The following is a 25,354-nucleotide window of genomic DNA, read 5'->3' as shown; positions in this document are numbered from 1 at the left end:
TTAAGTGTTTTATGTAGAAATAGAAATATCATGTGAAATGATAGTAAGAATAATAAAATACTGTATATAATATTGTTTGTAGCTGTATATAGTAATATGACAGACTGTTGGAAATGTTGCAATACAGATGATGATGAAAATAAAAAAAGAATTATTATTCGCTTTAGTAGATGTTTGTGAAATGTTGATTTCTAATCCAAAGTGTGGTTTAAATATGCCTACAATGTCTATGTAGCCTCTACCAAACAGGTATTAGTAATATACGTTAAAAACCTCAGCATTTTTATATGCCTCTGTCACATTTCAATTCTTTCCCAAGTACACTCTCCCTGAGTTAACCCCTCTCAAGAACGTTACTTCTCTCCCAAGTACACCTCTTTCTTAAGCACACCTCTTTCAAGCATCCATCTCTTCAAACTCAACTCTACTGTGCAAGTACACTTCTTTCCTGAGGGACACTTGTCTCCTGAGTCCAACTCTTTTTCTAACATACACTCCCTCTATTGAGAACACCTTTCTTTTAAGCACAAGCCCACCTCCCTTTAGACTAAACAACACATACTGTACATTAAACACAAATTACACACTGTTCTTCAAAATTAAAAATTTATTTTCTTTCACAGCCTAATATTTATAATTTATGTTAGATTAATTTTTAATTTCATATATATTCGTTATTATTCAATTTGCATCTCTTGGCAAATGGTGCTAATTATTAATAGTATCTACCATAATTAATAAAAAATGAACTAAATTGCGATGTGATCATAATATTGATTTCTAAAATAGAAACCTGTATTTTACATACACTGATAGTAAAAGGTTTAAGAAAATTGAATACAAATAATTATAGCATTTTTAAACAATTTGGAGTTAGACACACAATGCAATAACTTTGTTTTAATTAATTTTAACTATTTTAATTAATTCTGTATGTAAAATAGAAATGACTACTATACCACACATATTATATGCTTCTTTCCATAGTCAAACATATTACCTTTGTAAATCACACTTTCTTTGCATTACGGTCATAGAGCAATTTAATTCAAATTCTTTGAAAGTAATCCCCAATCCCCCCACCCCTCAACCCCCTACTCAAGCTTAGGGACCATTGAAATCTGTTGGGAAAATGGTTTCTGCATAATGGCATAGCTTGCTACAAAATAGATAATATTCAATTTCTACCATTGCCATAGACAAATGGAACCATTTGTGTGAGCGCAAACAGGATTTACACATTAAAATATGACTTGAAATACATAAATAAGGTATATAGCAATCAAAATAACAATGTTAAACATGATTATATAAACAAAACCTCTTGTAATGTTATACATCTGTAACTGAAAAATGTTTAAATAACATAGAAAACTATTATGTAATATTTACAACTTTGAATGTTAATGCACAAACAAAAAAAATGTCCCACTTTACTCTTTCTGTTTCCCCTCCCCACAACATAATACGTAATAATAGTGTATTCGAGATTCCTCTTTCCTTCCGCTCATTTCCACAAACACTGTTAAATTCATTTACATATACAAAATATATACAAATCAATCATCCATAAGGCCTGGGGAAATACATTATGATGATTCTCGTCGACACCTTTAGTACTTTTGGTGTGCAAGTTTAGTAAACTTTTATTTTTCATCACAAAATTTTATTCTCATGTTCAAACACTTAACGGCATAGATCGTGTCAAACACTTAATGGCATAGGTCGTAGGTAACCTAGTTATTTCTAGTCTAGACCCAGTTAAGCTGCACTTTAATTAATATTACGGCTACAAAAGTTTTTGGAAATACATTAACAGAAAAGAAAAGATTTTTGTATGCAGGGAAAAATTTTGTACGCAGGTGACTGGTGAGAACCATGCCATGTATTTTCCATGGCCTATACAAAATAATCAGATCCCAGTCTAATTTATGCAAAGAACAGCCACCTTTAAATGCCCTTCAATATAGACTTTTTTTACATTAAATAAAAGACTACTTAGGCCTAAACACTGCCTGCATTTTGATCAGAAATGTTGCTATTAAACAGAATATCAAATGTTATAGTTTTGACCTTTATTTGAAAACATCAATATGCTATAATTATTTGGTTTTTAACATTTTCACAATAGTATAAATGTGTATAAAAATATTAAAGAAATGCAATTTTTATGTGTTTTAAGCAAATACTGATAAAAAATGGAAACATTTTCCAACATTTACAATTTTCATTTTGTTTCTAGGCCTATACTTGTTTTAAAAGCATAGGGAATTAATAATTAAAAATGCGTTACACTAAAATACAACCAGATAAAATAAAACTCATTAGTGTCCGCTTACCTTCAATAGGACGAGTCTATGCCTAACTCGCCTCCAACCCTTATTGGTCCCAGCCCTTATTGGGTCTTCTACCAACCCTTTTTGTGTCTTCTCCCATCCCTTTACCCGGCCGTCTCCCATCCATATACATGCATGCCTATAGCTATAAGTTAGACCCTTCTTTGGTAATATTATGTTTTGTAATCAGTCTAGTCATTTCTTTTCAAAAACTTGTAAAGGCTTTTTAAATGTTTAGATCCAGGACCTGATATACAACCAGACTATTAACCGAATCTAGACTGTGGTTATACTGTTACACTATGAAGGAAACGATTTCCACAAACAAATATAATTCAAAGCCTAGTAATTGGTTATATTTTGGTAGGTATTTATTACACAGGATATAAAGTTTGTTTAGATTATAATAGAAGTACTAGACCAGCTGCTGCCATCAATAACGTCCAGACAACCGATAACCGCGTTCCAACACCGGTTCCACCACCTAATTGCGTATCTACCTCCGCTCTTAGCGTTACTTGTTTTGTTGGTATAAACTTGTTTGTGCTAAATGGTAATGTGGTTTTTGGCTTAGGTTTTTCTGTCGTTTGTTTTGATGTCACTTTTTCTGTTGCGCGCTCAGTTGTTGCTTTAACTGTTGTCGGTGTCGGTCTCATTGTGCTAGTGTCTTTTGTTGTCATGCGTTTTACGGTTGTCGGGGAAGCATCATTTATGTTTTCAAACGAGAAATCAGAATCAGTTGTGGTATCTGAAGAAGAAAAAAAAATGTATTTGGTATAAAATGGCAAAGAGAAAATTGTAACCGCTCGGTGATACACTGGAAATTAGTTGATTTCAAGCTGAGAAAATATGTATGAATGAGAGAAAGTTACCCAACCAAAATTCAAACCTGGAATATTCTGCTCGGATATAAAAATGTATAAAATATATCTATGATGAAACTAGGTTTGGAAGATTAAGATTACTGATTACTGTGATAGCTACAATTTGATATCATGTTTCAGATTGAGCCTTATACAATATTTGTACATGTTTGTTTATAGGATACATAATCCTTCTTAATGTGTCAAGAATGCACATACAATGGAATGCTTTGTTGCATTGACTTTATATATTTACATATCTTTGTTTTTGTTCTATGAGCTGTTAGATTAAGATTTTTTTTTTCTCTCTTTTGCTATGGATATAATATTATGTCACCATGATATTCCGAAATAAAAAGATAAATGAAAAAAAAAAATGAAATCCATGTCAGGCCTGTACACAGGGTTGTTTCAGGCCTGTAAACTGGGTTATTAAGGCCAATTTACACAGACGATTGGTTATGGTAATAAAAATATAGAATCTATGTTATTTCTTATGACCATTTACACACAACAGAGGGGACAAGCGGTTTCTGCTCAAAGTAGATACAGATTCTAAGTGGGACAAGCTACGCGGTTTTTCCGCTTACTGTTGCTGCTTGTCTGTGTAAATTGGCCTTTAAGGGGAGGTAGGGGTATTGCTGTTCTTTTCCTAGAAAACTGACTTTATTGTCAATCCCAGCTTGCTTGTTCAGAAGTGTTCGAGTCTGCATGTGATAATTTTATACCTGAACTATATATTCAGCGATCCAATAAAAATGTTTCTTTGTTGTTAGTTCTGTTGTGCTTACAATGTACAGTTTTTACTATTATTTTCATAACATATTTATTTTGCTTTAGCACAACTCATATCGACGATCCTATTAATTATTTTCCAGTTAGAAATTTGAAATGGAATTTCTGTTTGAACTACAATACATACAATCATTATTTTCTTTAATTGTATAGTTGTATAGAAAAGATATTAACATTTTTTTAATACAATATTTGTCGAAAAAGTAGATCTATATACTTATAAATAAACTGTCCATTTTTTAATATAATTCTTATTAGTTTTTTTTATTATTAGTAATTGAAAGTATTTCGCAATGTGACCGAGAAAATCTAATAAAATTAGAAAACTAGTAATAAATTATTATGTATTTCCTAACAAATATTGTATGTATGAACCATGCTAAGCTTTTGAGGCCTCTGCACTTTGATGACATTTGTAATGTCGCCATTAAAGTGCAATGTAAAGAGGATACATATGTCACTGTCCATCTAAGACTGACATTCCAATTGTCATGACTTTATATTGATATGAAATGAAAGCCTCACTGGACATTGGTTTTGATATGTCAAAACATGAGCATACTTATATTAAGAGGACACCTTAAGGACCTAACAAGGTGTCCCTTTAATTGGGATTGGCCCCTGAAGAACATATACTTCCCCTTTTACATTATTACACATTCCGTTTAGGATAATTTTTTTTTTTTTTAATATTTTAATTTTGGTTCTGTTAGACTTTAAGCATTTTATTAGATTGTTTCTCGTCACCCAAAAATCATCATCATTTTTTTTTTTTAATATTTTAATTTTGTTTCTGTAATAGCATTGTCTCTCGTCACCCAGCTATATAAATAGGTACCATCAGAGATTTGGTTTGTTTTTTTCCCCTATACTATGTAAAGAAAATTACTATTAAAAGCATTGTAGCAGCAGTGAATGTCCACTAAATCCAGTAACTATACATGGTATGGTATTGTAAAGTATATTTTAATCCCTTGAGTATCGTAAAAAACCACACATCTTTAAATGAATTAGAAAGATTAAGACACACAAAAACAACAAACAACTATTTTTGTTGCTGCCTTATTCACACAACATCTGGTGAAAGTTACACTTGATTTATCAAGTGTTACAATCACTGACTATCTGGTCTATTTCAATACATTTGATTGTTTCATAATTTGTTAAAAGCAGGTTATAGGCATAACTGAACAAATGCTGAGATTAAAAATTGCACCGTTGCCCTGCCTACTTCCCCACCTCACTCCATTGACCTATATACAAAATATTGTCAAATTTAAAGGAAAACAAATGTCACTATAAAGTACATTTCATCCTACCTTCAAGTTCTACCAGTTGTGTTGTTCCTATCATGTTGGTGTCTTTGGTGTCTGTGGTCACCTTTACGTAGTCACCACCTGTCTTGCCTGTTGGTACCACTGATGTTGTAAAAGCACCGCTGCCATTCTCTTCACATTCATCATCACCCAGGCAACCGCTTCCACTCCCACTTGCATCATTTTCACCTGATTCAGATAATGATGTCAAAATCAGCTGTGAATAAAAATAAAAAAAGTTGTTGAGAAAAGTCGTTGTTAAAAAGAAACATGGTGACAATGTGTTTTTATTCAATTTATTTGTTAGATAATAATAAAAGAAAATCCTATAAAATTCAGTGATCCAGATGAACCTTTTCATTATAGCTCCATCTACACTATTGAACTAGTTTGTGTGAAAGTGTGATGTGCCCAAATATGGTAGTGATATGCTCAAATATGGTAGTGATATGATATCATCATGTCCATATATGGGCACATCACGTTTTTTTGTCACATAAGTTTGATAGTGTAGAAAGCGCTTATTCTTAATACTCGGGAGAGTTGCCAAGTTGGTAGTCTGTGGGGAGAGAGATTACATGCATTCTCCTTACCTTCTTGCAAAAATGTTATGAAAGACTTTTATTTAGCATGCATAATCTTAGAAATCTTTTATTATTTGCCATTACAAGCTGTGATTTCATTTTGATCACATATCTACTGATTCATTTCACATGAGTGATCATAAACTTATTCCTGAGCTATGATTGGCTTCTCAAAAAGTAGAAACTATTATTTTCGCTGAAGCTAAAAACTCAAATTTACTAAATTTCACTGCAAAAATTTGGAATTTCAATTCATGCAAATAAATTGGAATCTGATTTTAAATGGTCAATCATTTACAGTCAAATCAAAGAGAAGTGAGACAATGGTTAGTTTTATGAACCAAAATTGGTGGAAAAGTTTCAGTGGTTAAAAACGTATCCGGAACATCTTAACAGATTTCTGGCTTGACTGGCTGTTTCCTGAATTTTTCCTCATGTTTAATCCATCTGTCATTTATTTCTGTGCTCGTGATTAGTAGTTAGTAAAGATCATTAATTCTAAGAAAGTGCGGTAACAGGTTGATTCAATGGTCAAGGTACGAGGGGAAGCAATCAACTTTTGGTGAAGGGCTATGGTTTAGAAAAAATAAATTTCAATATTGGGCACCCACTTAGAATACTACACAGTCATGATGGTATTCAAACTCTATTGGATTCCTTAGGCCTCTTTATTAAATAATGTAATTTGGTATATACAAATAAACTTTAGGGTCTGCACCCTTCCCATTCCTCAGCTCTATTATTAACAATACAGCTGATCATCCAAAATCACTGCAATACATTACCACCAATCACTGCTTAAATAAGTGCCAAGGTGTGAATATAACTCCATTGATTGTGTGTATCTCACCCTTACTATTACTATGCAAATCATGTAATTGTCTGTTCACACTTCTTTGTTTTTGTGGCCTATTGTTGTCATTGTTCTTTTGTTTCTTTGCTTTCCTTAAATGATTGTACAATTATTTCTACACAATTTCATTTCATTTCATTTCACATTTATTCAATTAATGAAAACTTAAACAATGTAAACAATATAAACAAATAATGATTTCATTAATTTGGATCAGACTTAGAGGCCAAGGCCTGTCTCAGAAAGACCCAACAAAACATAAATACAAAATAAAAATGTAAATTAGGTAAAAGTGGCATAATAATAATAGTATATTTATGAATGATAATTTTCCAAATAATTAAACTTAATTTGATGTCTGAATATTTTTGCATTTTCACATTTTTTTAGATTCTCTTTTAAGTTATTCCATAATTTAGGTCCATGAACTGTAATAAAAAGCACACATACCAGACAGGCCAGTGATGTTGTAGTTCTTTATGTTTGGTCATTTATTTTATAGAAGTATACCCTGTACAGGTATATGTTCTTTTCTTAATAGTACAGTACATTGTACCAGGTAGGCCAGTGATGTTCTAAGCTTACTTACTTGAGCATTAGTACTTTAAATCTAATATTCCTTAGATTTTATTTGTAACACCATAATGCAACCATATAGATATACTATAATATCTGTATGGTGCAATATTATATTCTGATACAGTAGACCTATACAAGACAGGCCAGTGATATGTTCTTAGTTTACTTTAGATCTAATATCATATCATCATATTTGAATTTGAATATTGCTTAGATTCTATTTGTAACACCATAGTGCAATCATATACTATAATATCTGTATGGTACAAAATTATATTCTGATACAGTAGTACTACAATACGGAAGGCCTATACTATACTATGATAATGTACTGTAGTTTAACACCATAGTACATTTAGATCATATGTTTTTATCATTTTACATTGTCATGTTGTTCATTCATGTGATAGATGCATGTATTTTACTTCCTAAAAACACTGCAAACAACATGAATTTTAGAAACTAAGAAGAAACCGAAAGTCAATTAAATACTGTGATAGATACTAGAAACTAACATGTATCTATTTATGATGGGAATATTATATATTATATACATACTGTAGATGAACGAAGAAGAGGTGGGCGTGGTTATCGACCTAATTCTAAAAAACTTATTAAAGTTCAGTTTACACTGTAAGTAAACATGATAATGATGTTAGTTTTTATTCATACTGTACTTACAGAATACTTTGTACTATTTGCTATCTTTATGCCATTATAAAAAAAAAAAAGAATCAGAATACTGTACTCAACAATAAACAATAAAAAATATTTTCTTTAGATTTATTTATTTTATGAAATGAATAGCTTTAATAATTATCCGGTGCCTTGTTGTTTAATCTTATACACAATTCATAAATTCTAGCTCTTAGCCTATAACTAAAATAAAATAAATGTTTCAACGACGACAATGTATATTGAGGCCTATGATCTAATAACTTTAACCCATTTTTTTTTATGGGCACACTAAAATATTATTATTAGCTGTCTCTTGTAATAACAAACTTTTAAAAATTAATATTATAGGTATATGCTAGAATGTATTGGTTAGTTAGTAGAGAAACCATAATTAGTTACATTTCTGATAAATTCTACGAAAATTGGTATTGTCTAAGCCTCGATTAAATTTATTTAAAGTTATTGTACAGTGTTGCTCACCTGAAAATTAATTTGTAAACATTTTTTGTTGAATAGACCATTCCAATGTCATAAAAAATGGATAAAACAATTGAAAACAAACAAAATGAACCGGAAACTGTAATTTTAGAAAACAGTCAACTGGAATCTTGTTGCAACAGTCAAGTTTTTGTTCAATTTAACTGAAATCATTACTTTTGTTGTTGTTTTTCTGTGGAATAACTTTATTATTACTTACAAATTGACCTGTTAAATGTTTGATTTGTTTCCATTTCCAGGTTTTGGGGGACAATACATTTTAAAGTGTTTTTTTCTCCGATAACAAAATCTTAGTTGCACTACTGTACCATCTTTGTATCTAACTCAACGTATCAATAGAAACAAAATACTTACATTTTGCTGTCTGTTATTATTATTATATCTCTGTCAATTAAAAGTCATTGTACCTAAAAGTACAGGACTAGGTCATTGCAATGTTATTTTCCACACAACAGTAATATTACAGTTAATACTTTTTTTTTAGATTTTAGCCTTGATAATTCAATGGGAAATTTTACAAAAAAAATGTTCACAAATTCTACAATATTATGGGAGCGTTTTTTGTTAATATTTTTAAAATCCCAAAAGAAACTCTGTAAACGGGTAATATTTACAGGCAACAGGTAGTCTGTTATCTTCGAAATATGAAATTTAAATCTGGGAAAATATTATTTCACTGTTACATTGCCGAAGGGAAAGAGCGTTTCCTATCTTATGACCCCCGACTGTGTCTGAAGAATGTCCGACTACAGACTGGTGTATGAATCAGTGGCCTGGTATGTTAGATGGAAATGCATGTTAAATAAACTATTATAATGATCTAATACAATAAAAGAGGACCATGGCGAGGTTGTGGTTATAGTGACAAAGAGGTATAATGTTTGATGACTGTTAGAAATAACATTCAAATCTGCAGATTTAGCGTGTTTGGGTTTAACACTGCTGTATGCTGACTGTGCAGGGGTATACCTGTATAGTCTAGGTTCTAGAAAGCAATTTGGCTTTCATAAAAAGAAAACATTTTTGCACACATTTACTGTAGTGTCAGGCTTTGAGAAAATGTAACTGTTTTTTGGAAGCGATCATCATTTTTATTGGGTTTTTGTATACATAATAAAATAATTTAATAATACATTTTATACAAAATAGCATACAGTATTTTAAGTTTGCTTTTTATTTACTGTACAGTACCTTTAAGTTTCATGTTTTGGAGAACATTAGGAAATCTGCACAAAGAACATTAATTTATTAAGGCGAATCTTAATATGCTGTAATTAACTGAAAATCCTCAGAGGCATTATGCTCGAATGATGTATTTTGATCGGGATTTCATCATGGGATATTCAAACATTTTTTCTAACAAATGTAATTTCAACATCTCCTTCCTATTCCTTTAACATTTAAAAACAAAACATTAAGATGCCTTTGTTTACTGAAACACTTTAATCTTAATTATTTCATGGAATGAAAACTTTGTGGCCAAGACATTCCCAGCAGGTTTCAGGACCAATGCAATGATATTTGCCGAAATAATCCCAAATAACTATTATTGGTGTTTAAACTTAAAATGTAACAATTAACAAACTACTGTATTTTTCTTCCTGAAAATATGTTTTCTTTGGAAAAAATTGTTTTACATACAAATTATCATCAAATTTATTTATTTGGCTCAAGCAATGTCTAGCATTCTGAAATCAAAGGGCAACTTGACTTTTAAACTACCATATTGGTACATCACAATAGCGTCGTAATACTGACAATACCCTCCTAAAGAAATGTTTGGTATACTCCGCAAACCCCAGACATGAAAATAACATTATTTTTAATTTAACCTTAAAACCGATTAAAGTGTTGTCTGTGTTCATGAAGATTCCTGAAGGAATTTGCACACCTACTGTATAATCTCTGCGCAAACAAACTGTGTTGACTTACACGCGTTGTAAATACTGACAAAATAGCCACAAAATAAACATCCGAGTTCACTATACCGCATAGCTATCAACTGAGGCAATACGTTAAAATCATTCTCTTTGAACCATTGACAACAAGAAGACACTAATGATTTCACAGTGTGTTGTGGTATTCAACAATTTAGCATATCAATAACAGGCAATCCATTTATAACATATCACTGTGTAACAATTAATAATACAGTAATTCATACCAAACGTATACAACCTGTTGTATATAAAAGACTATAGAATTAACATCTTGTAAGTTAATTATCTATCTAATAGAACAACCTTCAAAGTTGATAGGATTTCCACTTATAAGACCTCCCAATATTATGTATATTATATATTCTATTGTTGTGTGGGATTTTCTATTGTAATCCAGCGATATCCTGATGGATAGCCTATTTATGATATTCGCAATTGGTAACTGTTGACGATGACTCCAACAAGAAAATATAAAGATATATACTATTTGGCAAGGTTGAAGAAGTAGAAATATATCTGTTGAAGGTGTTTACTTCCAACATACAGTAATATAGTATTCATTTGTTTTATGTTTAGCATGGCATTAGACCATTACTAGCAGTAACTGGTAACTGATACTAGGCCCCATTTCATTACCAAACTTCAGACTACAGTACTTACAGTATTCTAGGTAACATTATTTATTTAATACAGTACAGTATTCTATGTAACATCATTCATTTAATTGATCATGGGAAAAGGGAATGGGTGTGAGGTCCCATCAACATTAAGGAAGTCTTCTAGGAAGTACCAACACAATATTCATTTTTAACACATCCTTTATGGTAACGCAATTTAGGATATAACATACAATAGACATGTTTGTCCAAAAACTCTATATTGGTTTTCAGTACTAAGATAACATCACCCATTTTTACACAGCTCTACAGTTTCAATGGTGTTTGCGGTTTCATAATTCAGGTCATTCATCTGTCTACAGTTTTAAGGATTATCATTTTTTCATCATCAAATCAATTAAGTTGAACTTGTTTTATGCATAATTGTAATCATCTTAAAATATTTATAAATTTACATTTTTTTAGGCAACCCTGTTTCCCCTATTTTACATATTTTTTCTGTACAATTTGCTTCTAATACACCTGCACCCAATTCGAATGTATAACTTCGCTTGAGTTGGAAAGGAATCACCACAACAATTGACAAACATCATTTTGAACAATTTTTCTAATCATGAAAGAAACCTTTTGTCCAATCATTTATTAATCTTGATAGGGGACGAAGTGTGTATTTTATTTAACTTTTGAAATTTCATGAATAAAACAATAAATTGATTCCAATTATTATTTTACGTGTAGTATTTTATCAGGTTATTTGTAATCTTTGGAATTCTTTTCCTCCAAATAAGTAATTTGTTTATCATTCTTCATATTTACATTGATTTTGAAGTGTTAGCACAGAGTTTGTAAATTATTATAAACAGGATTATACAGTTCAATAAGCAACATCCGGCGTACCATCAACCCATAGCTTGACGGTTAGTACTGCTGTACTAGCCAACTGTAAAGTGTTTGGGCTTGCCAACTTTAAGCCTAGTAAACAATTTTTAAGTGCCCAAAATTCTAACTTTATTCTGCACCTTGATGATATTTAATGAGTTTACTGTACTGTATGAATAGAAGTTTTGTAATCTTAACTTGGGATAGCAATATTGTATGCAGGACGGGCTAGTAGTGGCATGCAGGCTAGTATAATCTACATCTTTCCCAGTGTGCTGCCTGTTTAATTATGCGCATATCATTATTTAGTTATACTTTAAAATTAGTTGTTAAACCTTGGTAGTGAATAGGCAGATTGGCATATCTTGGTATCACACACACACACACACACAAACCAACAGCAGCTGTTTAATGCAAACAGGCTTTAATAACATTAATTGACACATTAGGCCTACATGTCAGTTTGTAACTAATTAATAATAGTAATTAGTTTCATTGACAATAAATGCAAATAATTTAGTTTAAATTTAGAACTGAATTTTCTAAAAATAAATCTTTAAATTAAAAAATTATAAAGACCAATAAATAATGTTAAAAATCTAAATACAAATTGTTCGATATTTTGTCTTTGAATTGGTGTATAATCTGTTTAATTATTCAAATGGTAAACAACAAGCTTTACTAACTTGAAAGTTACAGTATGGTTTCAACGGAAAAACTACTGTAGGCCTAAGTATAATGTACAGTACATAAAAATCCAGAATCGCCAAAATGGACATGCATGGGGTCAACAATTAACCTGTAAATTATGAGACGTTCTTTTATACTGTTCTGTAACTTCTATAGTTTATATACTAAATGATTTAGTATAGCGACAAGTAATCTCTTATAACAACACTGTGCTATAGATAGAGTTTTTATTGTTTTGCCTGTTGTATCAATCAAGCTACAAAATGTATGGGAAGTATGCTGTCCTGATCTGTCACATAACATTTATAGGACTTTTAATAAAGAACTACAAGAACTTCCATACTATATAGTAGTAGACAAAATTTAACAAAATAATGGATGTTTATGAGTTGAATGAGTTCAATATTCTTTCCATTTAATAAACATACATTAAAACAAGCATTATTTTTTTAATAATGCATTCAATTTTCGAAAATAAAACTTTTTCAATTATAATCCCTTGCTTACATGTTAAATTAAATGTCGAAGACTATAGGCCCATTTAAAAGAAATTTGGCCAGGGTAGAGTAGTCTTAGATGGTGAATGCCATATCTTTATCATCATTTAGATTGCGCATTCACCAGCCTACAACGGCGATAAAAATGATTAAAAAACTAAGCGTGCCATAATACTTTTAAAGTATTTAAATAGGAGAAAATAGTATGGCATGTGATATGACAAATCCTTCTGATAAAGGAGGTATAAAAATAATTATTTTTATATATACCTTCCTGTAGTGATTAAATTTAACTTATAGACAATATTCTAATTTTGTACCCTACCAATAACAATTGAAACAAATTAGTGAAATATATATACTACAGTATATATAAAATGATGTACAGTATGATTTCAAATAAAATCTAATCTTCTAAAATTTGAAAAACTAAATTATAAATACAGTAGTAAACTATTGAAATGACTACAGTAGTTATAAAATTCACCTGCGAAAAACTTACCTGCGATGAAATAAAAAGAAGAAAAATTAAATTATCCAACAAAAAGAATTTCATCTTTGATAAATTACTATTGACAAATGAACAAAAGATGTCTCTGTAGTTACACAACTAATAACTGTGGATGTAATGTTCCAATTTAAATGTTGACGTCAGGCATAGACTTGTCCAGTCAAAATATGTGAGATATCTACAGCGCTGTGGCCCTCCTACAAGTAAGCAAAACTTAGCTGTTCAGTACTGAAGATTCCTACTGGTATCTTTTAGCCCTAAAGCAAAGGCATGTTCCATTTATCAGTAGGGGTGTTTTGTTATTACACAACTGCATGGTGGTACAGTACATGTGGTAGATTTCTATCTTATGATTAGTCAATTGTATTTGTACCAATGATATTACCATGGCGGAACTATTCCTCTATGATGTCAATATATTTATGTGAAGGATAGCTTTTTATAGTAAAGACTCAACATAAGGCGTTGAGATAGGACCGCCATGAAATCAGCAAGGTCGATAGTTAGTCAATTTTTTAAGCATTTCCTGTCTATAATATTAATATTAATAGAGATACAGGTACTGTCGCTAAAACATCTTTAAAAATATTATTTGTATTTCCTTTGAAAGAAGCCTTTTCCGTAATGAGAGAACATTACATGATGATAATAATTAACATACAAAAAAATACTAATATATATAAATAACTCAGACTTGCACTGATGAAGGGCTAGTGTTGCCCGAAAGCTCTGCTAACTTTTCTGGCTGTTTACTTTATCGTTTTGATTTAGCTTTTCGTTTTTATTTTTGTATCTCCATTGAGATCCAGCTACTGATACCCACAGCATTGTCATTTTTTTCAGTAATTTGCCTTTGGATTAATATATATAAATAATAAACATTTTTCCCTTACTATGGTGTCACCATAGAATCTACTTCTATGGTGGAGCATCTTATTTTAGTTGCTCTAAGGGTGTATACTGTAAAACATGCTTTTTAAAATTTAGTGATTAAGGTTAATCCTCAACCAACAGAATTTATGTATGCAAAGCATTGTAACATAGACCCTCCCTACATCTATAATGGAGTAACCCTAGTGTTTCTAAAGTAGGTCTACTACAGACATTGTGCGTGATAGACACCCCGCATGACACACTTTCCTCAATACACATGGTATCTCAAACCCATGACATCACGATCTTGAGAGCACTTCCTATATTCCACCTAGATGATTGTATCCTGTGATACCTATCACACAAATATCCCATTGTTTAACCAAGCAAAGTATTATCGTTTAAAGGAAGTCACAGTCCTCTATAAAGGAAATTAATCAACAAGAGCCCGAGTTCAATGACCTCCGGGAATGTCGTATAACTTTTACTGACGTTATTACGTATATATCAATTGTGTAATGTTTTTTTCCAAGTTTAGTGATAATATTCAACATGGTTAGAGTAGTAACTTTGAGGGTTCTTTGAGGCAAAAATCATCATGAGCTAGGCTAGGCGTATTCACCATCACCTCCACTGTTGGTATCTAGTTTGAACAGGGCAATTACTATTTATTTATTTATTTCATTTTTCCAACCAACAGTGAACTCATGGTTCACCACTTACTGTAGGAAACTGTTATTGTATCATCATTCATATAATTACCTTGCGCATACGCTGAAGACTTTCACTAAGATCTTGCGTCTGTTGCAACTCTGGCTCACGTCCTGTTAATCTCACCTCTGAATTTTGCGCCTGTTGATCGACACCACCAGTCCAGACAAACTTCTTGTAACTGGAAAATATAAAAGGTTAAACAGTTAAACCACAAATAATAAAAGTAAACATTCGGAAAACGTAGGTGTCTTTATCTCTTCTCTGATCTTAAAAAGTACATCACGTTTCTCATCAATCTCAGACAATGGGAAAAATTAATTACATTATTAAATGGTATGAGAAACCACTTTATGTATAAAGTGCATACTGTACTTAAAGATCATTTAGACTTTTTTTTGTCTGTCCAAAAACAGTAATAGTGACCGCATATCACTTGAAAATCTATTAAATCATTCTATGCAAAACAGATTAGTTATATTTGTGAATATCCTGAACTTAATTAAAAAGTCATGAAACTGTGAATAGTTAAATGTTTACCTAGCATAATCATTTATCATTTATTTCTAAAACAAACATTTTATGGTTTTTCAATGTTGTTATTTTTGTCTTGAATTGTTTTGATGAAAGCAATATTCTTTGCTATTTAATTAATAATTACTAATTAATTAGTGTGTTATCTAATATCACACTACAACATATCAAGGCAACTTATTATTAAATACTTAATTACATTTTAATTCGAATATTGTTTTAATTAATTTACTGTATCTAAAATTTTATCTTAATAATGTATATTTTAATTTTTGAATCTGTTACCAGGTAGAAAGTTTTAATTGATTTTATTACAGTTTACAGTATTAAAAAGGTAATTTTAATATCCAATGTTTAATTTCTAAAATAATCTATTTCTAAGGACTGATGACACCTACAGTAACTATAGCAGAAGCATTTGTAGTGTGAGTCAAAACTTGTGATGTTAACAAAATTCACAATTGGAAAAACTTTCTGTTTTGACAAATCGAAACAGAAGTAGGTAGGAAAATATTGAAATTAGAATCAATATGATGGCATATTAAAAGTTGCAGGTTAGAAGGTTGGAAGTACAGTAGTAGGCTTATGATTTCCTGTGCCAGCAAGGTTACAGAACCGCCTATGATCCTCTCATCTCAAGATAAGAAAACTTGTATTGATTGTTTTAACAGAACACACCAGCCCTCTCTAGCAATGTTGATAAACATTAAAATGGATATGAAACAATATCAAAATATCAACAAAAATAATTTTGTATGAATGCTTTACATATGAAATAACAACACACCAAAAATTAGGTTTAAATACCTTGTAAAATACATAACTTATTCTTATGTAACTTGGGTAAAAGTTACCTTGACTTAGAATAAAAATTGTTTAGCTTTTTCTAAGTTAAAATACAAAATAATACACCTGTTAAATATCTGATATACCCATGCAGGGAAGGGCTTTGGCACCCTGGAACCTATTGGGAGTTCAAAAGAGGTATATCCAAATTATATCGGGAGGTATAATTGAGCGAACTGATCATCCCAAGCACTTACCGCACACCCAGACAGATATGTTTCGGATCAGCTTAAGTATGTTTGTATTGAATGTGAACGTTAGTTTCATGTAAAAATTCCCAAACAATAATTTCAAATAAGAGTGTATTGTTTAGCTTAGTGTGAACAGTAAAAATAAGACCACAGGTACTACCTCTAAACCTGATAAGACAAAATCAAACCCACCAGTTATATTACATGTCTTAAATACAGTCACAGGTCCTGCTGACTAATTTAGTGAGAATAAGAACCTTTGCGCAATTGATTAATTGCAAATAGTGTGGAGTAGAAAATCCTGTACGTTGCCATGTTAAGTTTATGCTAAAATATGAATAACCTTGACCTACAGTATAACATTAACATTTAATACTTAATAACCTTAATAGACATTAAAAACATTAAAAAAATACATTTCATTTATAAAGAATTTTAGTCACATAAAAGTTATTTTTTATCGTGGTTTTGATTTAGATTTTTTTATTATTGACTTGTTACTTGTGAATTGCTTTCTTTCTAAATTTATTGAATAAATCATTTTCTCTAAATAGATGTCTTGTTCAAGTCACATGATCAGGGTTTCAATAACCATGGGACTGAAACCAATAGGAAATTACTGGACAAAATCGATAGCTATAGTTTCAGGGTTGAATAGATATATAATATATCTATTGTTTTGATAACCTTTTAAGAATGTTTGTTTTCTGGTTTATTAAAAAAGATATTTCAATGTTACGATGATGATAATAATATGATCTATAGATAATGTTTTACCAAACCTCAGTATATTCTTATAGCTTACACAGTATAATAGGCCCTAATAATTATTAATATCAAGATAAAAATAAAACATGAGGTGAAAGAAGTCATTATGATTCTATATTTCAAACTTTATTTGTTCATTATTTGATAGAATCTGTATGGTTGAGAATTTCTCAACATTTCGTTTCCCTACAACCAAAACATTGGCATTCTCAACCATACTTTATTTCCCTTAGATGATATTATTTGCAGTACATCTAACTTTACTAGTGTGTATTTGTCATGCAAATTAGGTATTTTAATCTTGTTGTTATTTACTTTGTTAGTAATCTTATCTCAACTTTGGCTTTAACAATGTTTAAATATTTGGATACTCAATTATACCAGTACTTTATCATTGTGTAATCCAACTAGTGCGCCAAGGACGATACAGTATTCCACTATGTATGTGATTTGTATCTTATTTTAGGCTAGTAGAATACCAAAGAAGTTTAGTCTCTAAATTGTGTAGTTTCTGGATCTTACCCCGGCAAACTAGTTCATTGGACTAGATAGACATAAGCAGTGAATGGAAGAAACACCTACTACAGTATATGCACTTAGTTTTACAAAGTTCTGCTACTGTATAAGTATTGAAAATATTTCTCAACAGGTTTCTATTTAACACAGCATGACTAGGACATGAATGACCCAAAAATAACCGCTGTAGGCTTGTAACCCCAGTTAACTTTACACCTGGGTTGACCCAAAACAATTTAATGATGCAAGTGGAAGTGTATCAACCCTCTAACCAAATGGTGTCTATTGCAATAGGCACTTACTGTGCACTAAGCAACAGATCAAAATTGGAAAGAACAGAACATGGGATCAGTACCAAAGTACAGTATAGTGTTTGTTTGGAAACATAAACACCACAAACACATCTCATTATGATTGACCGAACACCAACTGTTCTGTCAAATTGACCCAGACAACATAGCCTAAATTTATTAAAGGTATGTTTATTCAATTGACTTCCTAAATATTATTTAAATTGAAACACAGCATGATTAGTTATATCGCATATAAAACTGGAAAACCGCTCAACTGACCAAAGACCCTGGTGTCCTACAGTAGACAAGAATTTGATTTGGCCTGGTCAATGTTGTTTGTGTTCACTCATCAATGTTTTGTTAATATGACTTGATTAGTTGAATAGTTAGAAATGGTCATTCGAAATAGCACACTCAATTTCAAATGGTAGATCCTGTGTTTAGTCAAATCTGATTTTGGAGAGGTAACATAGTACTGTATTATACTGAGTTTTGGTTACACCATTGATAAATGAAAACAATACTGTATGTATTACATTTTACTATGCTACATTGGTGAAAATATTCCATAGATCAGCTACTGCAGATTTTTTTAGGAAATTAATTTTTAATTTATTTTTTTGACAATTTTCAGGCCTCAATAAATTTGGGACCAATGGGTTTTCCAGTAAACAGTAATATTATATGAATTTCTACTTTCGCCGACTTACTGAATTCACTAGCCTACAGAACCTAATGATCTCATAGTAAGGTAACACCTACAGTACCCGTAACTTTTACACCCACCCAGAGTTTGTATAAACTGTATACCCAGTTATTAGAATAAATGATGCATTAAATTTGACCTTTGACCAGATAATTTGTAGTGTAAATTAGTCCCTTGTGTTAAGCTTCATTGGAATTTTCAGCTTGTATTGTTCTGTAGCCCGAGGTAATGTATACCACCCTCCTTAGAGATGACCTAGAAGTGTGAGAACTGAAACATATCCATTTATCGGTAATTGAAATGCAGCCTTTTGATAAGATCTGTCGACATCTTGTCAACCAAAATTCAATCAAAAAAATGAATTATTTTTAATTACTTTTTATTCAATATAAAACATTAAAAGTATCTCAAGTTGTGATTTGTTAAAAGTTTGATTTAGTATAAACTATAGAGGGCAGCAAAGTATATATATATTTTAGCTGTATAAAATAAATTATAGATAGAGGGCGACATTTTATTTAATAAACTTTTTAGTACAAATTGGAATAAATGGAGAATTTACAGGTCCAAGCAAGTCAAAACAGTAGGCCTTCACTTAATTAAATTAGTACTTTCAATCAGTTTGAAAAAATAAACAGTTAACACATGGCAAGGTCATGGAAGAAATTGATCTATAGACCTTTAGGGAAATAAAAGTGTTAACAAAATTAGGAAACCTTTTGCAAGGACTTTTCATGTATCACATACTGTACATGTGTTTAGTATTGCTGTTTATAATAAAACATAAAACATGTCACTGTCTTTACAATGTTAAACATTACTGTCACTTCGGGATGACATAATTCCCTATAAAGAAAAAATAAAATAACTGATTAATTAAGGTCAAACTTTTAATAATACGCAGTTTTGTAGTTTTAATCAACTATCTACTATATACTCACTTATTTAAAAAAACTGTGAACAAATATAATTATTTTTTGACCAAACTTAATATTAATTATATTCTAAGGGTGATTTTATTTTTAGTTTATCAAGAAGGATGTTAAGAAAATTGAAAAAAATTAGAAATGACAATTTGGAATATACCGTACCTAATGCATATATTTATAACTATAAATATATTGTATCTCAAATGTTTTTGTCGGTTTTTCTATAAACTTGTAAACTTTGTTTTTATTTAGCTAATTTTCTTAAACAATGTCTTTATTTTTTTAATTCTTGTAATATACATTGTCCTCTGACAGTATGCCCTGCAACCATTGTACCACTTACCAGGGATCTAGACCGGGTGTCACGAAACCTAAGACCACGAAAGCTAAGACCCCCTAAGACCTAAGATCACGAAAGCTAAGACCCAAGACCTAAGATTACAATATTTATCTTTCGCACCTGCCTTCTATTTTAACCTCCAACATTTATTCTGAATACCACACCTTAGAATTAGCACTTTTATGAAAAAGAATCACATAAAAAGTAACGAATACATTTTTAAATTGATGATTTTACAGACGTTTTTCTCGCACACATACTGTTTGCAAATTTTGCATGACTAGCCTACAGAGTACAGTAGGCCTACCCAATGTTCAATGTTTTTGTTTCTATGGAACGTCAAAAGAGCAAAAAGTCCATCTACAGTGTGGATGGAACAATGTAAAATTAAAATTGTAATGATAATAGTATAATGATGCTAGTACGAAGAAATAAATACTCGCAAATAAATTTTAATTTAAAAATCATGATAATAAGTTTTTTTTTTTTTTTTTTTTTCATTTTCTTTCTGTTTTTATACTTGTTCTATTATTGTTGCTCTTTTGGCGCTCCATAGAAACAAAAACATTGAGCATGGGAGGAATTACAGTATACAAAGAAACACGTCTGTAAAATCATCAATTTAAAGGATTTATTTATTTGTTTTTATGTGTTTCTCCTGAAAGTACTTATAAGTCCTAATTTTAAAGTGTGGTATTCAGGATAAAGTCAGTTAACAAATTTGGAGTCAAAATACAAGAACGGCAGGTGCGAAAGAAAAACATCCTCTGAACCAACACAATTGGAGTAAATATATACCAACAAACAATCCGTCAAGTTTGTTGTAAAGAAAAAATATACATTTACTCAACGGGCGAAAATAACGTGAGTTTATCTATGTTTTGCGGTAGTATTTAATTATATTTATGGTAATAAATGAAACCTACTATGTTTAAAATTATGTATGGATAAACAAGTATTGTTTTTAAGCTGTAGTATATCTTAGAATTTGTAATCTTAGGTCTTGGGTCTTAGCTTTCGTGATCTTAGGTCTTAGGGGGTCTTAGCTTTCGTGGTCTTAGGTTTCGTGACACCCGATCTAGACCATGTTACTGGTAGTCCTACAGACTGAAATGTCCTGTATACATTCCAATGTAATTGATCTTATTCTGATGTCATTGTGTGATGGTCAATTGACCCAGTAATAATTAGTTTTAGGTTAACAAAGAGTGTACAAAATTAGTTCCAGACTCGAGGGACAATTAATTGTGTGTGTATAAATCTGTAAAAACTTGTAATTATTATAACAAATTTTGTTTAAGTTGTTGCTGCAAACAAATAATTTAAAAAATATAATTTTTATATTAACTGAATTTTTGTTGTACTCTAAATATTGTTTAAAGCAGTACGGTAACCCAAAATGTGATGGTCAAACCAGGGAGTTATAAAAATACCTCCCTGGTCAAACCTAAGTGAATCTAGGAGAAAGCCAGTTTATAAAATAACCGTTATTTTGCATTGCAGCTAAACGGTAAACAACGATAACAGCTTAAACGATACCAATTGATTAGGTGTTTTCTCGCGTTATTTTTTCGTAACAGAAACATGCCCTGAAACTTCATTTTAAAGATGTATTGTCAAATTGTTTGTTGAATAAGCCATTTTAATGTCATAGAATACTTATCCACTTCCACAAATTGACTTACTTACGAACAGTCAAATTGGCTACCAACCTTACTTGGGATTTTGGTTAAATTTAACTATTTATTTTGTCACTTTTTAATTAAGTGAAAACAACGGAAAAGAGTATAACTTTATTGAAACTACAAAATTTCATTTTTTATGTTTTAGGGGGACAAAACATCTTTAATACTCAAAAGCTTCTGTTACCTGTAATACAAGTTATTCTAAAAATAACTTACTTTCCATAGCGTTTTCCTGTCCAGCACCTTGAGTCGAAATCAGAAGCTCCTCTGTTAATGAAGCAAATTTGGTTGGGTAGTGATCGTAAAAAGGAATCTGAGTTGCGCAAACTGTATGCGAATACATTGATGCGGATATACATGGAGGATTGCGCATTTGACGTATCTCTGTTTCGTTCACCTGACAATCTGTTCAACATTTTCACAGCAAAATTTTGCGGTACATCAACTGGGTCACCACAAAGTTCATTTGCCTAAAAATAAATTAATATTTATATTGAGAATAAATAAAAAGTGTGTTGTTTTATTGAGGTATATTTCTTAGTTTTGGGTATGTGCTGATTGTAAAAAGGTAATTCTGCCATAAGTGAATTTTATTTTTGTTTCTTACTAATATTTCAGTATAGGCCTATGTTGCTCTGTGTTCATAAAACTTGTATCATTACAAAATATTCCGCTGATTAGCCTTAGTTGTGTAATTACAGAATTCAATAAGGTTATTTGTGTGTCACCAAAACGGCATTGAAAAATCGTGGAACAATAGTTAAAAGAATGTAATCTATTCATCAAGACACTCCTGAACAAAACAATGTATTGTAATATAGCCTATATGTTATTATAGTACTGTATCAATAACGTAGGAAGTATGTGGGAGGTGTTTAACTCAAGTGTTGAAATTTAATGAAATGAAATATATAACTGTTGACAAACTTTAACTAGGGTTAATTGGACGATATTTTCTCAAGGAATTTAGAGTTCAAAGATATTCCTGATTTTACACTTTTTCATAATTAAACTTTCTCTAAACCAGAATTGTATTATGATCTATTAAAAGGTCACAAATGCTTTCTTCACCTTTTTGTATTTGGAAAACCAGCCTACATGATTATCATTTTGGGCCAGCATAGGGATGCCCAGTATTGGGAGAGTTACAGTGCACAGTGATAGTTCTATTAAATAGTATATAGTTGTTGATGAAGTTATAATATTGATAGGAGGAATGACAAGCTTACCTTATCTAAAATATCTACTTTATTACTTCGCAAATAGGTCAGCGCACTGGTTGTTCTCTTGGGTAAGTTTCTTAAAACACGTTCCAAGTCACGATCTAAAGACATACTTGACGTGAGTCGGACAAGAGTAGATATAAAACGACTCCAATCGTAATTAACGTCATAAAGTCCAGCAAAGCAGCCAGCCATCACGTTAAGGCACAACGCATTGCAAGGTTTTAAATCCACGTACCCACTACAATACTGACAGAAAGACATCCGTGTCAATGCGTAATGACATGCCTCTGTTAACTTCAAATGATTTGTTGTGTTTATCACATGAATACCAAGTTCCATTGATTGTAGAAGTAGTTTTGCCGGTATAAGAGAATCCTCAAATGATAGGCTTGTCCACTTTGGCGTATTGCCAAATGGTCGTATCAGCTTCCGATTTCTAGCCAAACAGTTTGAATAAGATGTACTCAATCCCGATTTAATTTTCCCTGTGTTCAATTCCTCTATGTATATTAAAGGAAAAAGGTTATCATAGAAATTGTCTACGAACGTTGGTATGTCTAATGCACCTGGTTCTCTTGAGATAAAATCTTTGACATCGTCAAAGAATGTTGACAAAAGTGTCGAGACCTCTCCTGATATCCTATTGTAATCCTCCTCAAATATGTCTTCCATGTTTAATCGTGCTTGTTCAAGCATGTTGTTATAATCACCTGAAAAATAAGAAGAAAACAATTTATTTCCAATAAAAATTTAAAAATACAGTAGTAAGATCATCCTTTATTTCAAATAAAAACATAAAAATGTAACAGATATCCCAGGTCACAGCTTGGAGGACCAAGTATACGCAGGACAAAACAAGACAACTATCAAATACAAAACACTAAAATAAGTATAAAACACATCCAAAAGGCATAAAATTCAGATTGCTATAAAAATCAAATAAATTACGGTTAAAAATTACATACTGTAGGAAACAATTATCACAGTACTGGACACCCCTGGGCTGGCCCAAAATGTTTATCAGGCTGGCTGTTTATTATCTATTTGAAGTCTTTAGTATGACCCCCTTTTTGGTATAACCCTATTAAGACGTCGCCTTTATAAAGGAAGGATGATATATGTTTTAACATTACGACCAACCCTATTATCTGTTAGGTCCTTACTGTACCTTGATTTTACAAATTCTGGAACAATTTTACAGATGATGAATGTAATCATGTTACTAATAAATAATATTTTTTGCTAATTCTGTTCTCGAATTTGTATTAAAATGTATGTTATTTGCATTATAGTATAGGCTTATATGGATATATGAAAAGATGGTGGTATGTTCCCACTTTATCATTAGAATAATTAAATCAATTAAACTCAAATGTAGGATGTTCTTTGCTATATCAAGTTAATTAGTGTCTAGACTTAAGAAAGACATTGCATTGATTTTGTCTATCAATAGCAACTTGGTAAAACATTCCAATTATAAGGCTTATGTTATCTTCTTGTTATCTTTGCACATATTATTACATTCAGTGTACCTGCATGATGAAATGCAATGCTAGTAATTATAATATCTGAATTGTAATACTTACAGATTATCAGAGGCAGCAAAATTAAAACAAATTAAAAAAATAATTTAAACACTATTTTCCATACAATTTGGAACCAGCCTATAAACAATATTTTCACCATCAAGCGGACCCAAGATTACATCAGAAATGACATGATATGACCTGATTTTTTGCTCGATAGCAGACCAACAAATCTAGTTCTATGCTAAGAGACTATGGAGGATATTAGAGGGATAAATAACTTAATACTGTATTCTACAGCACAGCTTTCCTTACACTCTTTATTAAATCATAATTTTATGTATGCTGTTACAGGCAGATTATATAATATGTGGCAAAAACATATGGCACTATAATAACCATAAAACATAATGGAGTGTAGATTGACACAAGACAGACACAATGAAGATAGCACAGATACCAGTGACCTTTATACAAGTGATGATTTGTAACATCCAGCCAAGGTGTGGGGCCTGAGAGGGGTGAGTAAAATAGACTAATAGTCCTACTACAATATAGCTTATTACACTAATAT

The 25,354-nt window shown here is 31.1% G+C and overlaps 1 protein-coding gene across 1 annotated transcript in view; it reads right to left on the bottom strand.

Annotated features, from left to right (window-relative positions):
• Positions 1-789: 789 nt before the first annotated feature.
• LOC140048720 (glypican-5-like) overlaps positions 790-25,354 on the bottom strand; it is a 36,379-nt gene continuing 11,814 nt past the window's right edge. Inside the window, exons 3-7 of the mRNA XM_072093493.1 lie at positions 23,258-23,964; positions 22,245-22,498; positions 15,272-15,401; positions 5,314-5,527; positions 790-3,084 (exon numbers count right to left, since the gene is read on the bottom strand). Of these exons, the coding sequence (XP_071949594.1) occupies positions 2,738-3,084; positions 5,314-5,527; positions 15,272-15,401; positions 22,245-22,498; positions 23,258-23,964 (1,652 nt within the window). The 3' untranslated portion in view covers positions 790-2,737. The remainder of the gene's footprint in view (positions 3,085-5,313; positions 5,528-15,271; positions 15,402-22,244; positions 22,499-23,257; positions 23,965-25,354) is intronic.

This window comes from Antedon mediterranea, chromosome 5 (genome assembly GCF_964355755.1).
Source record: "Antedon mediterranea chromosome 5, ecAntMedi1.1, whole genome shotgun sequence".
In the NCBI taxonomy this organism is placed as follows: domain Eukaryota; kingdom Metazoa; phylum Echinodermata; class Crinoidea; order Comatulida; family Antedonidae; genus Antedon; species Antedon mediterranea.
Note: the sequence above shows the minus strand (reverse complement) of the source record. Positions and strands in the feature narration are given on the sequence as shown.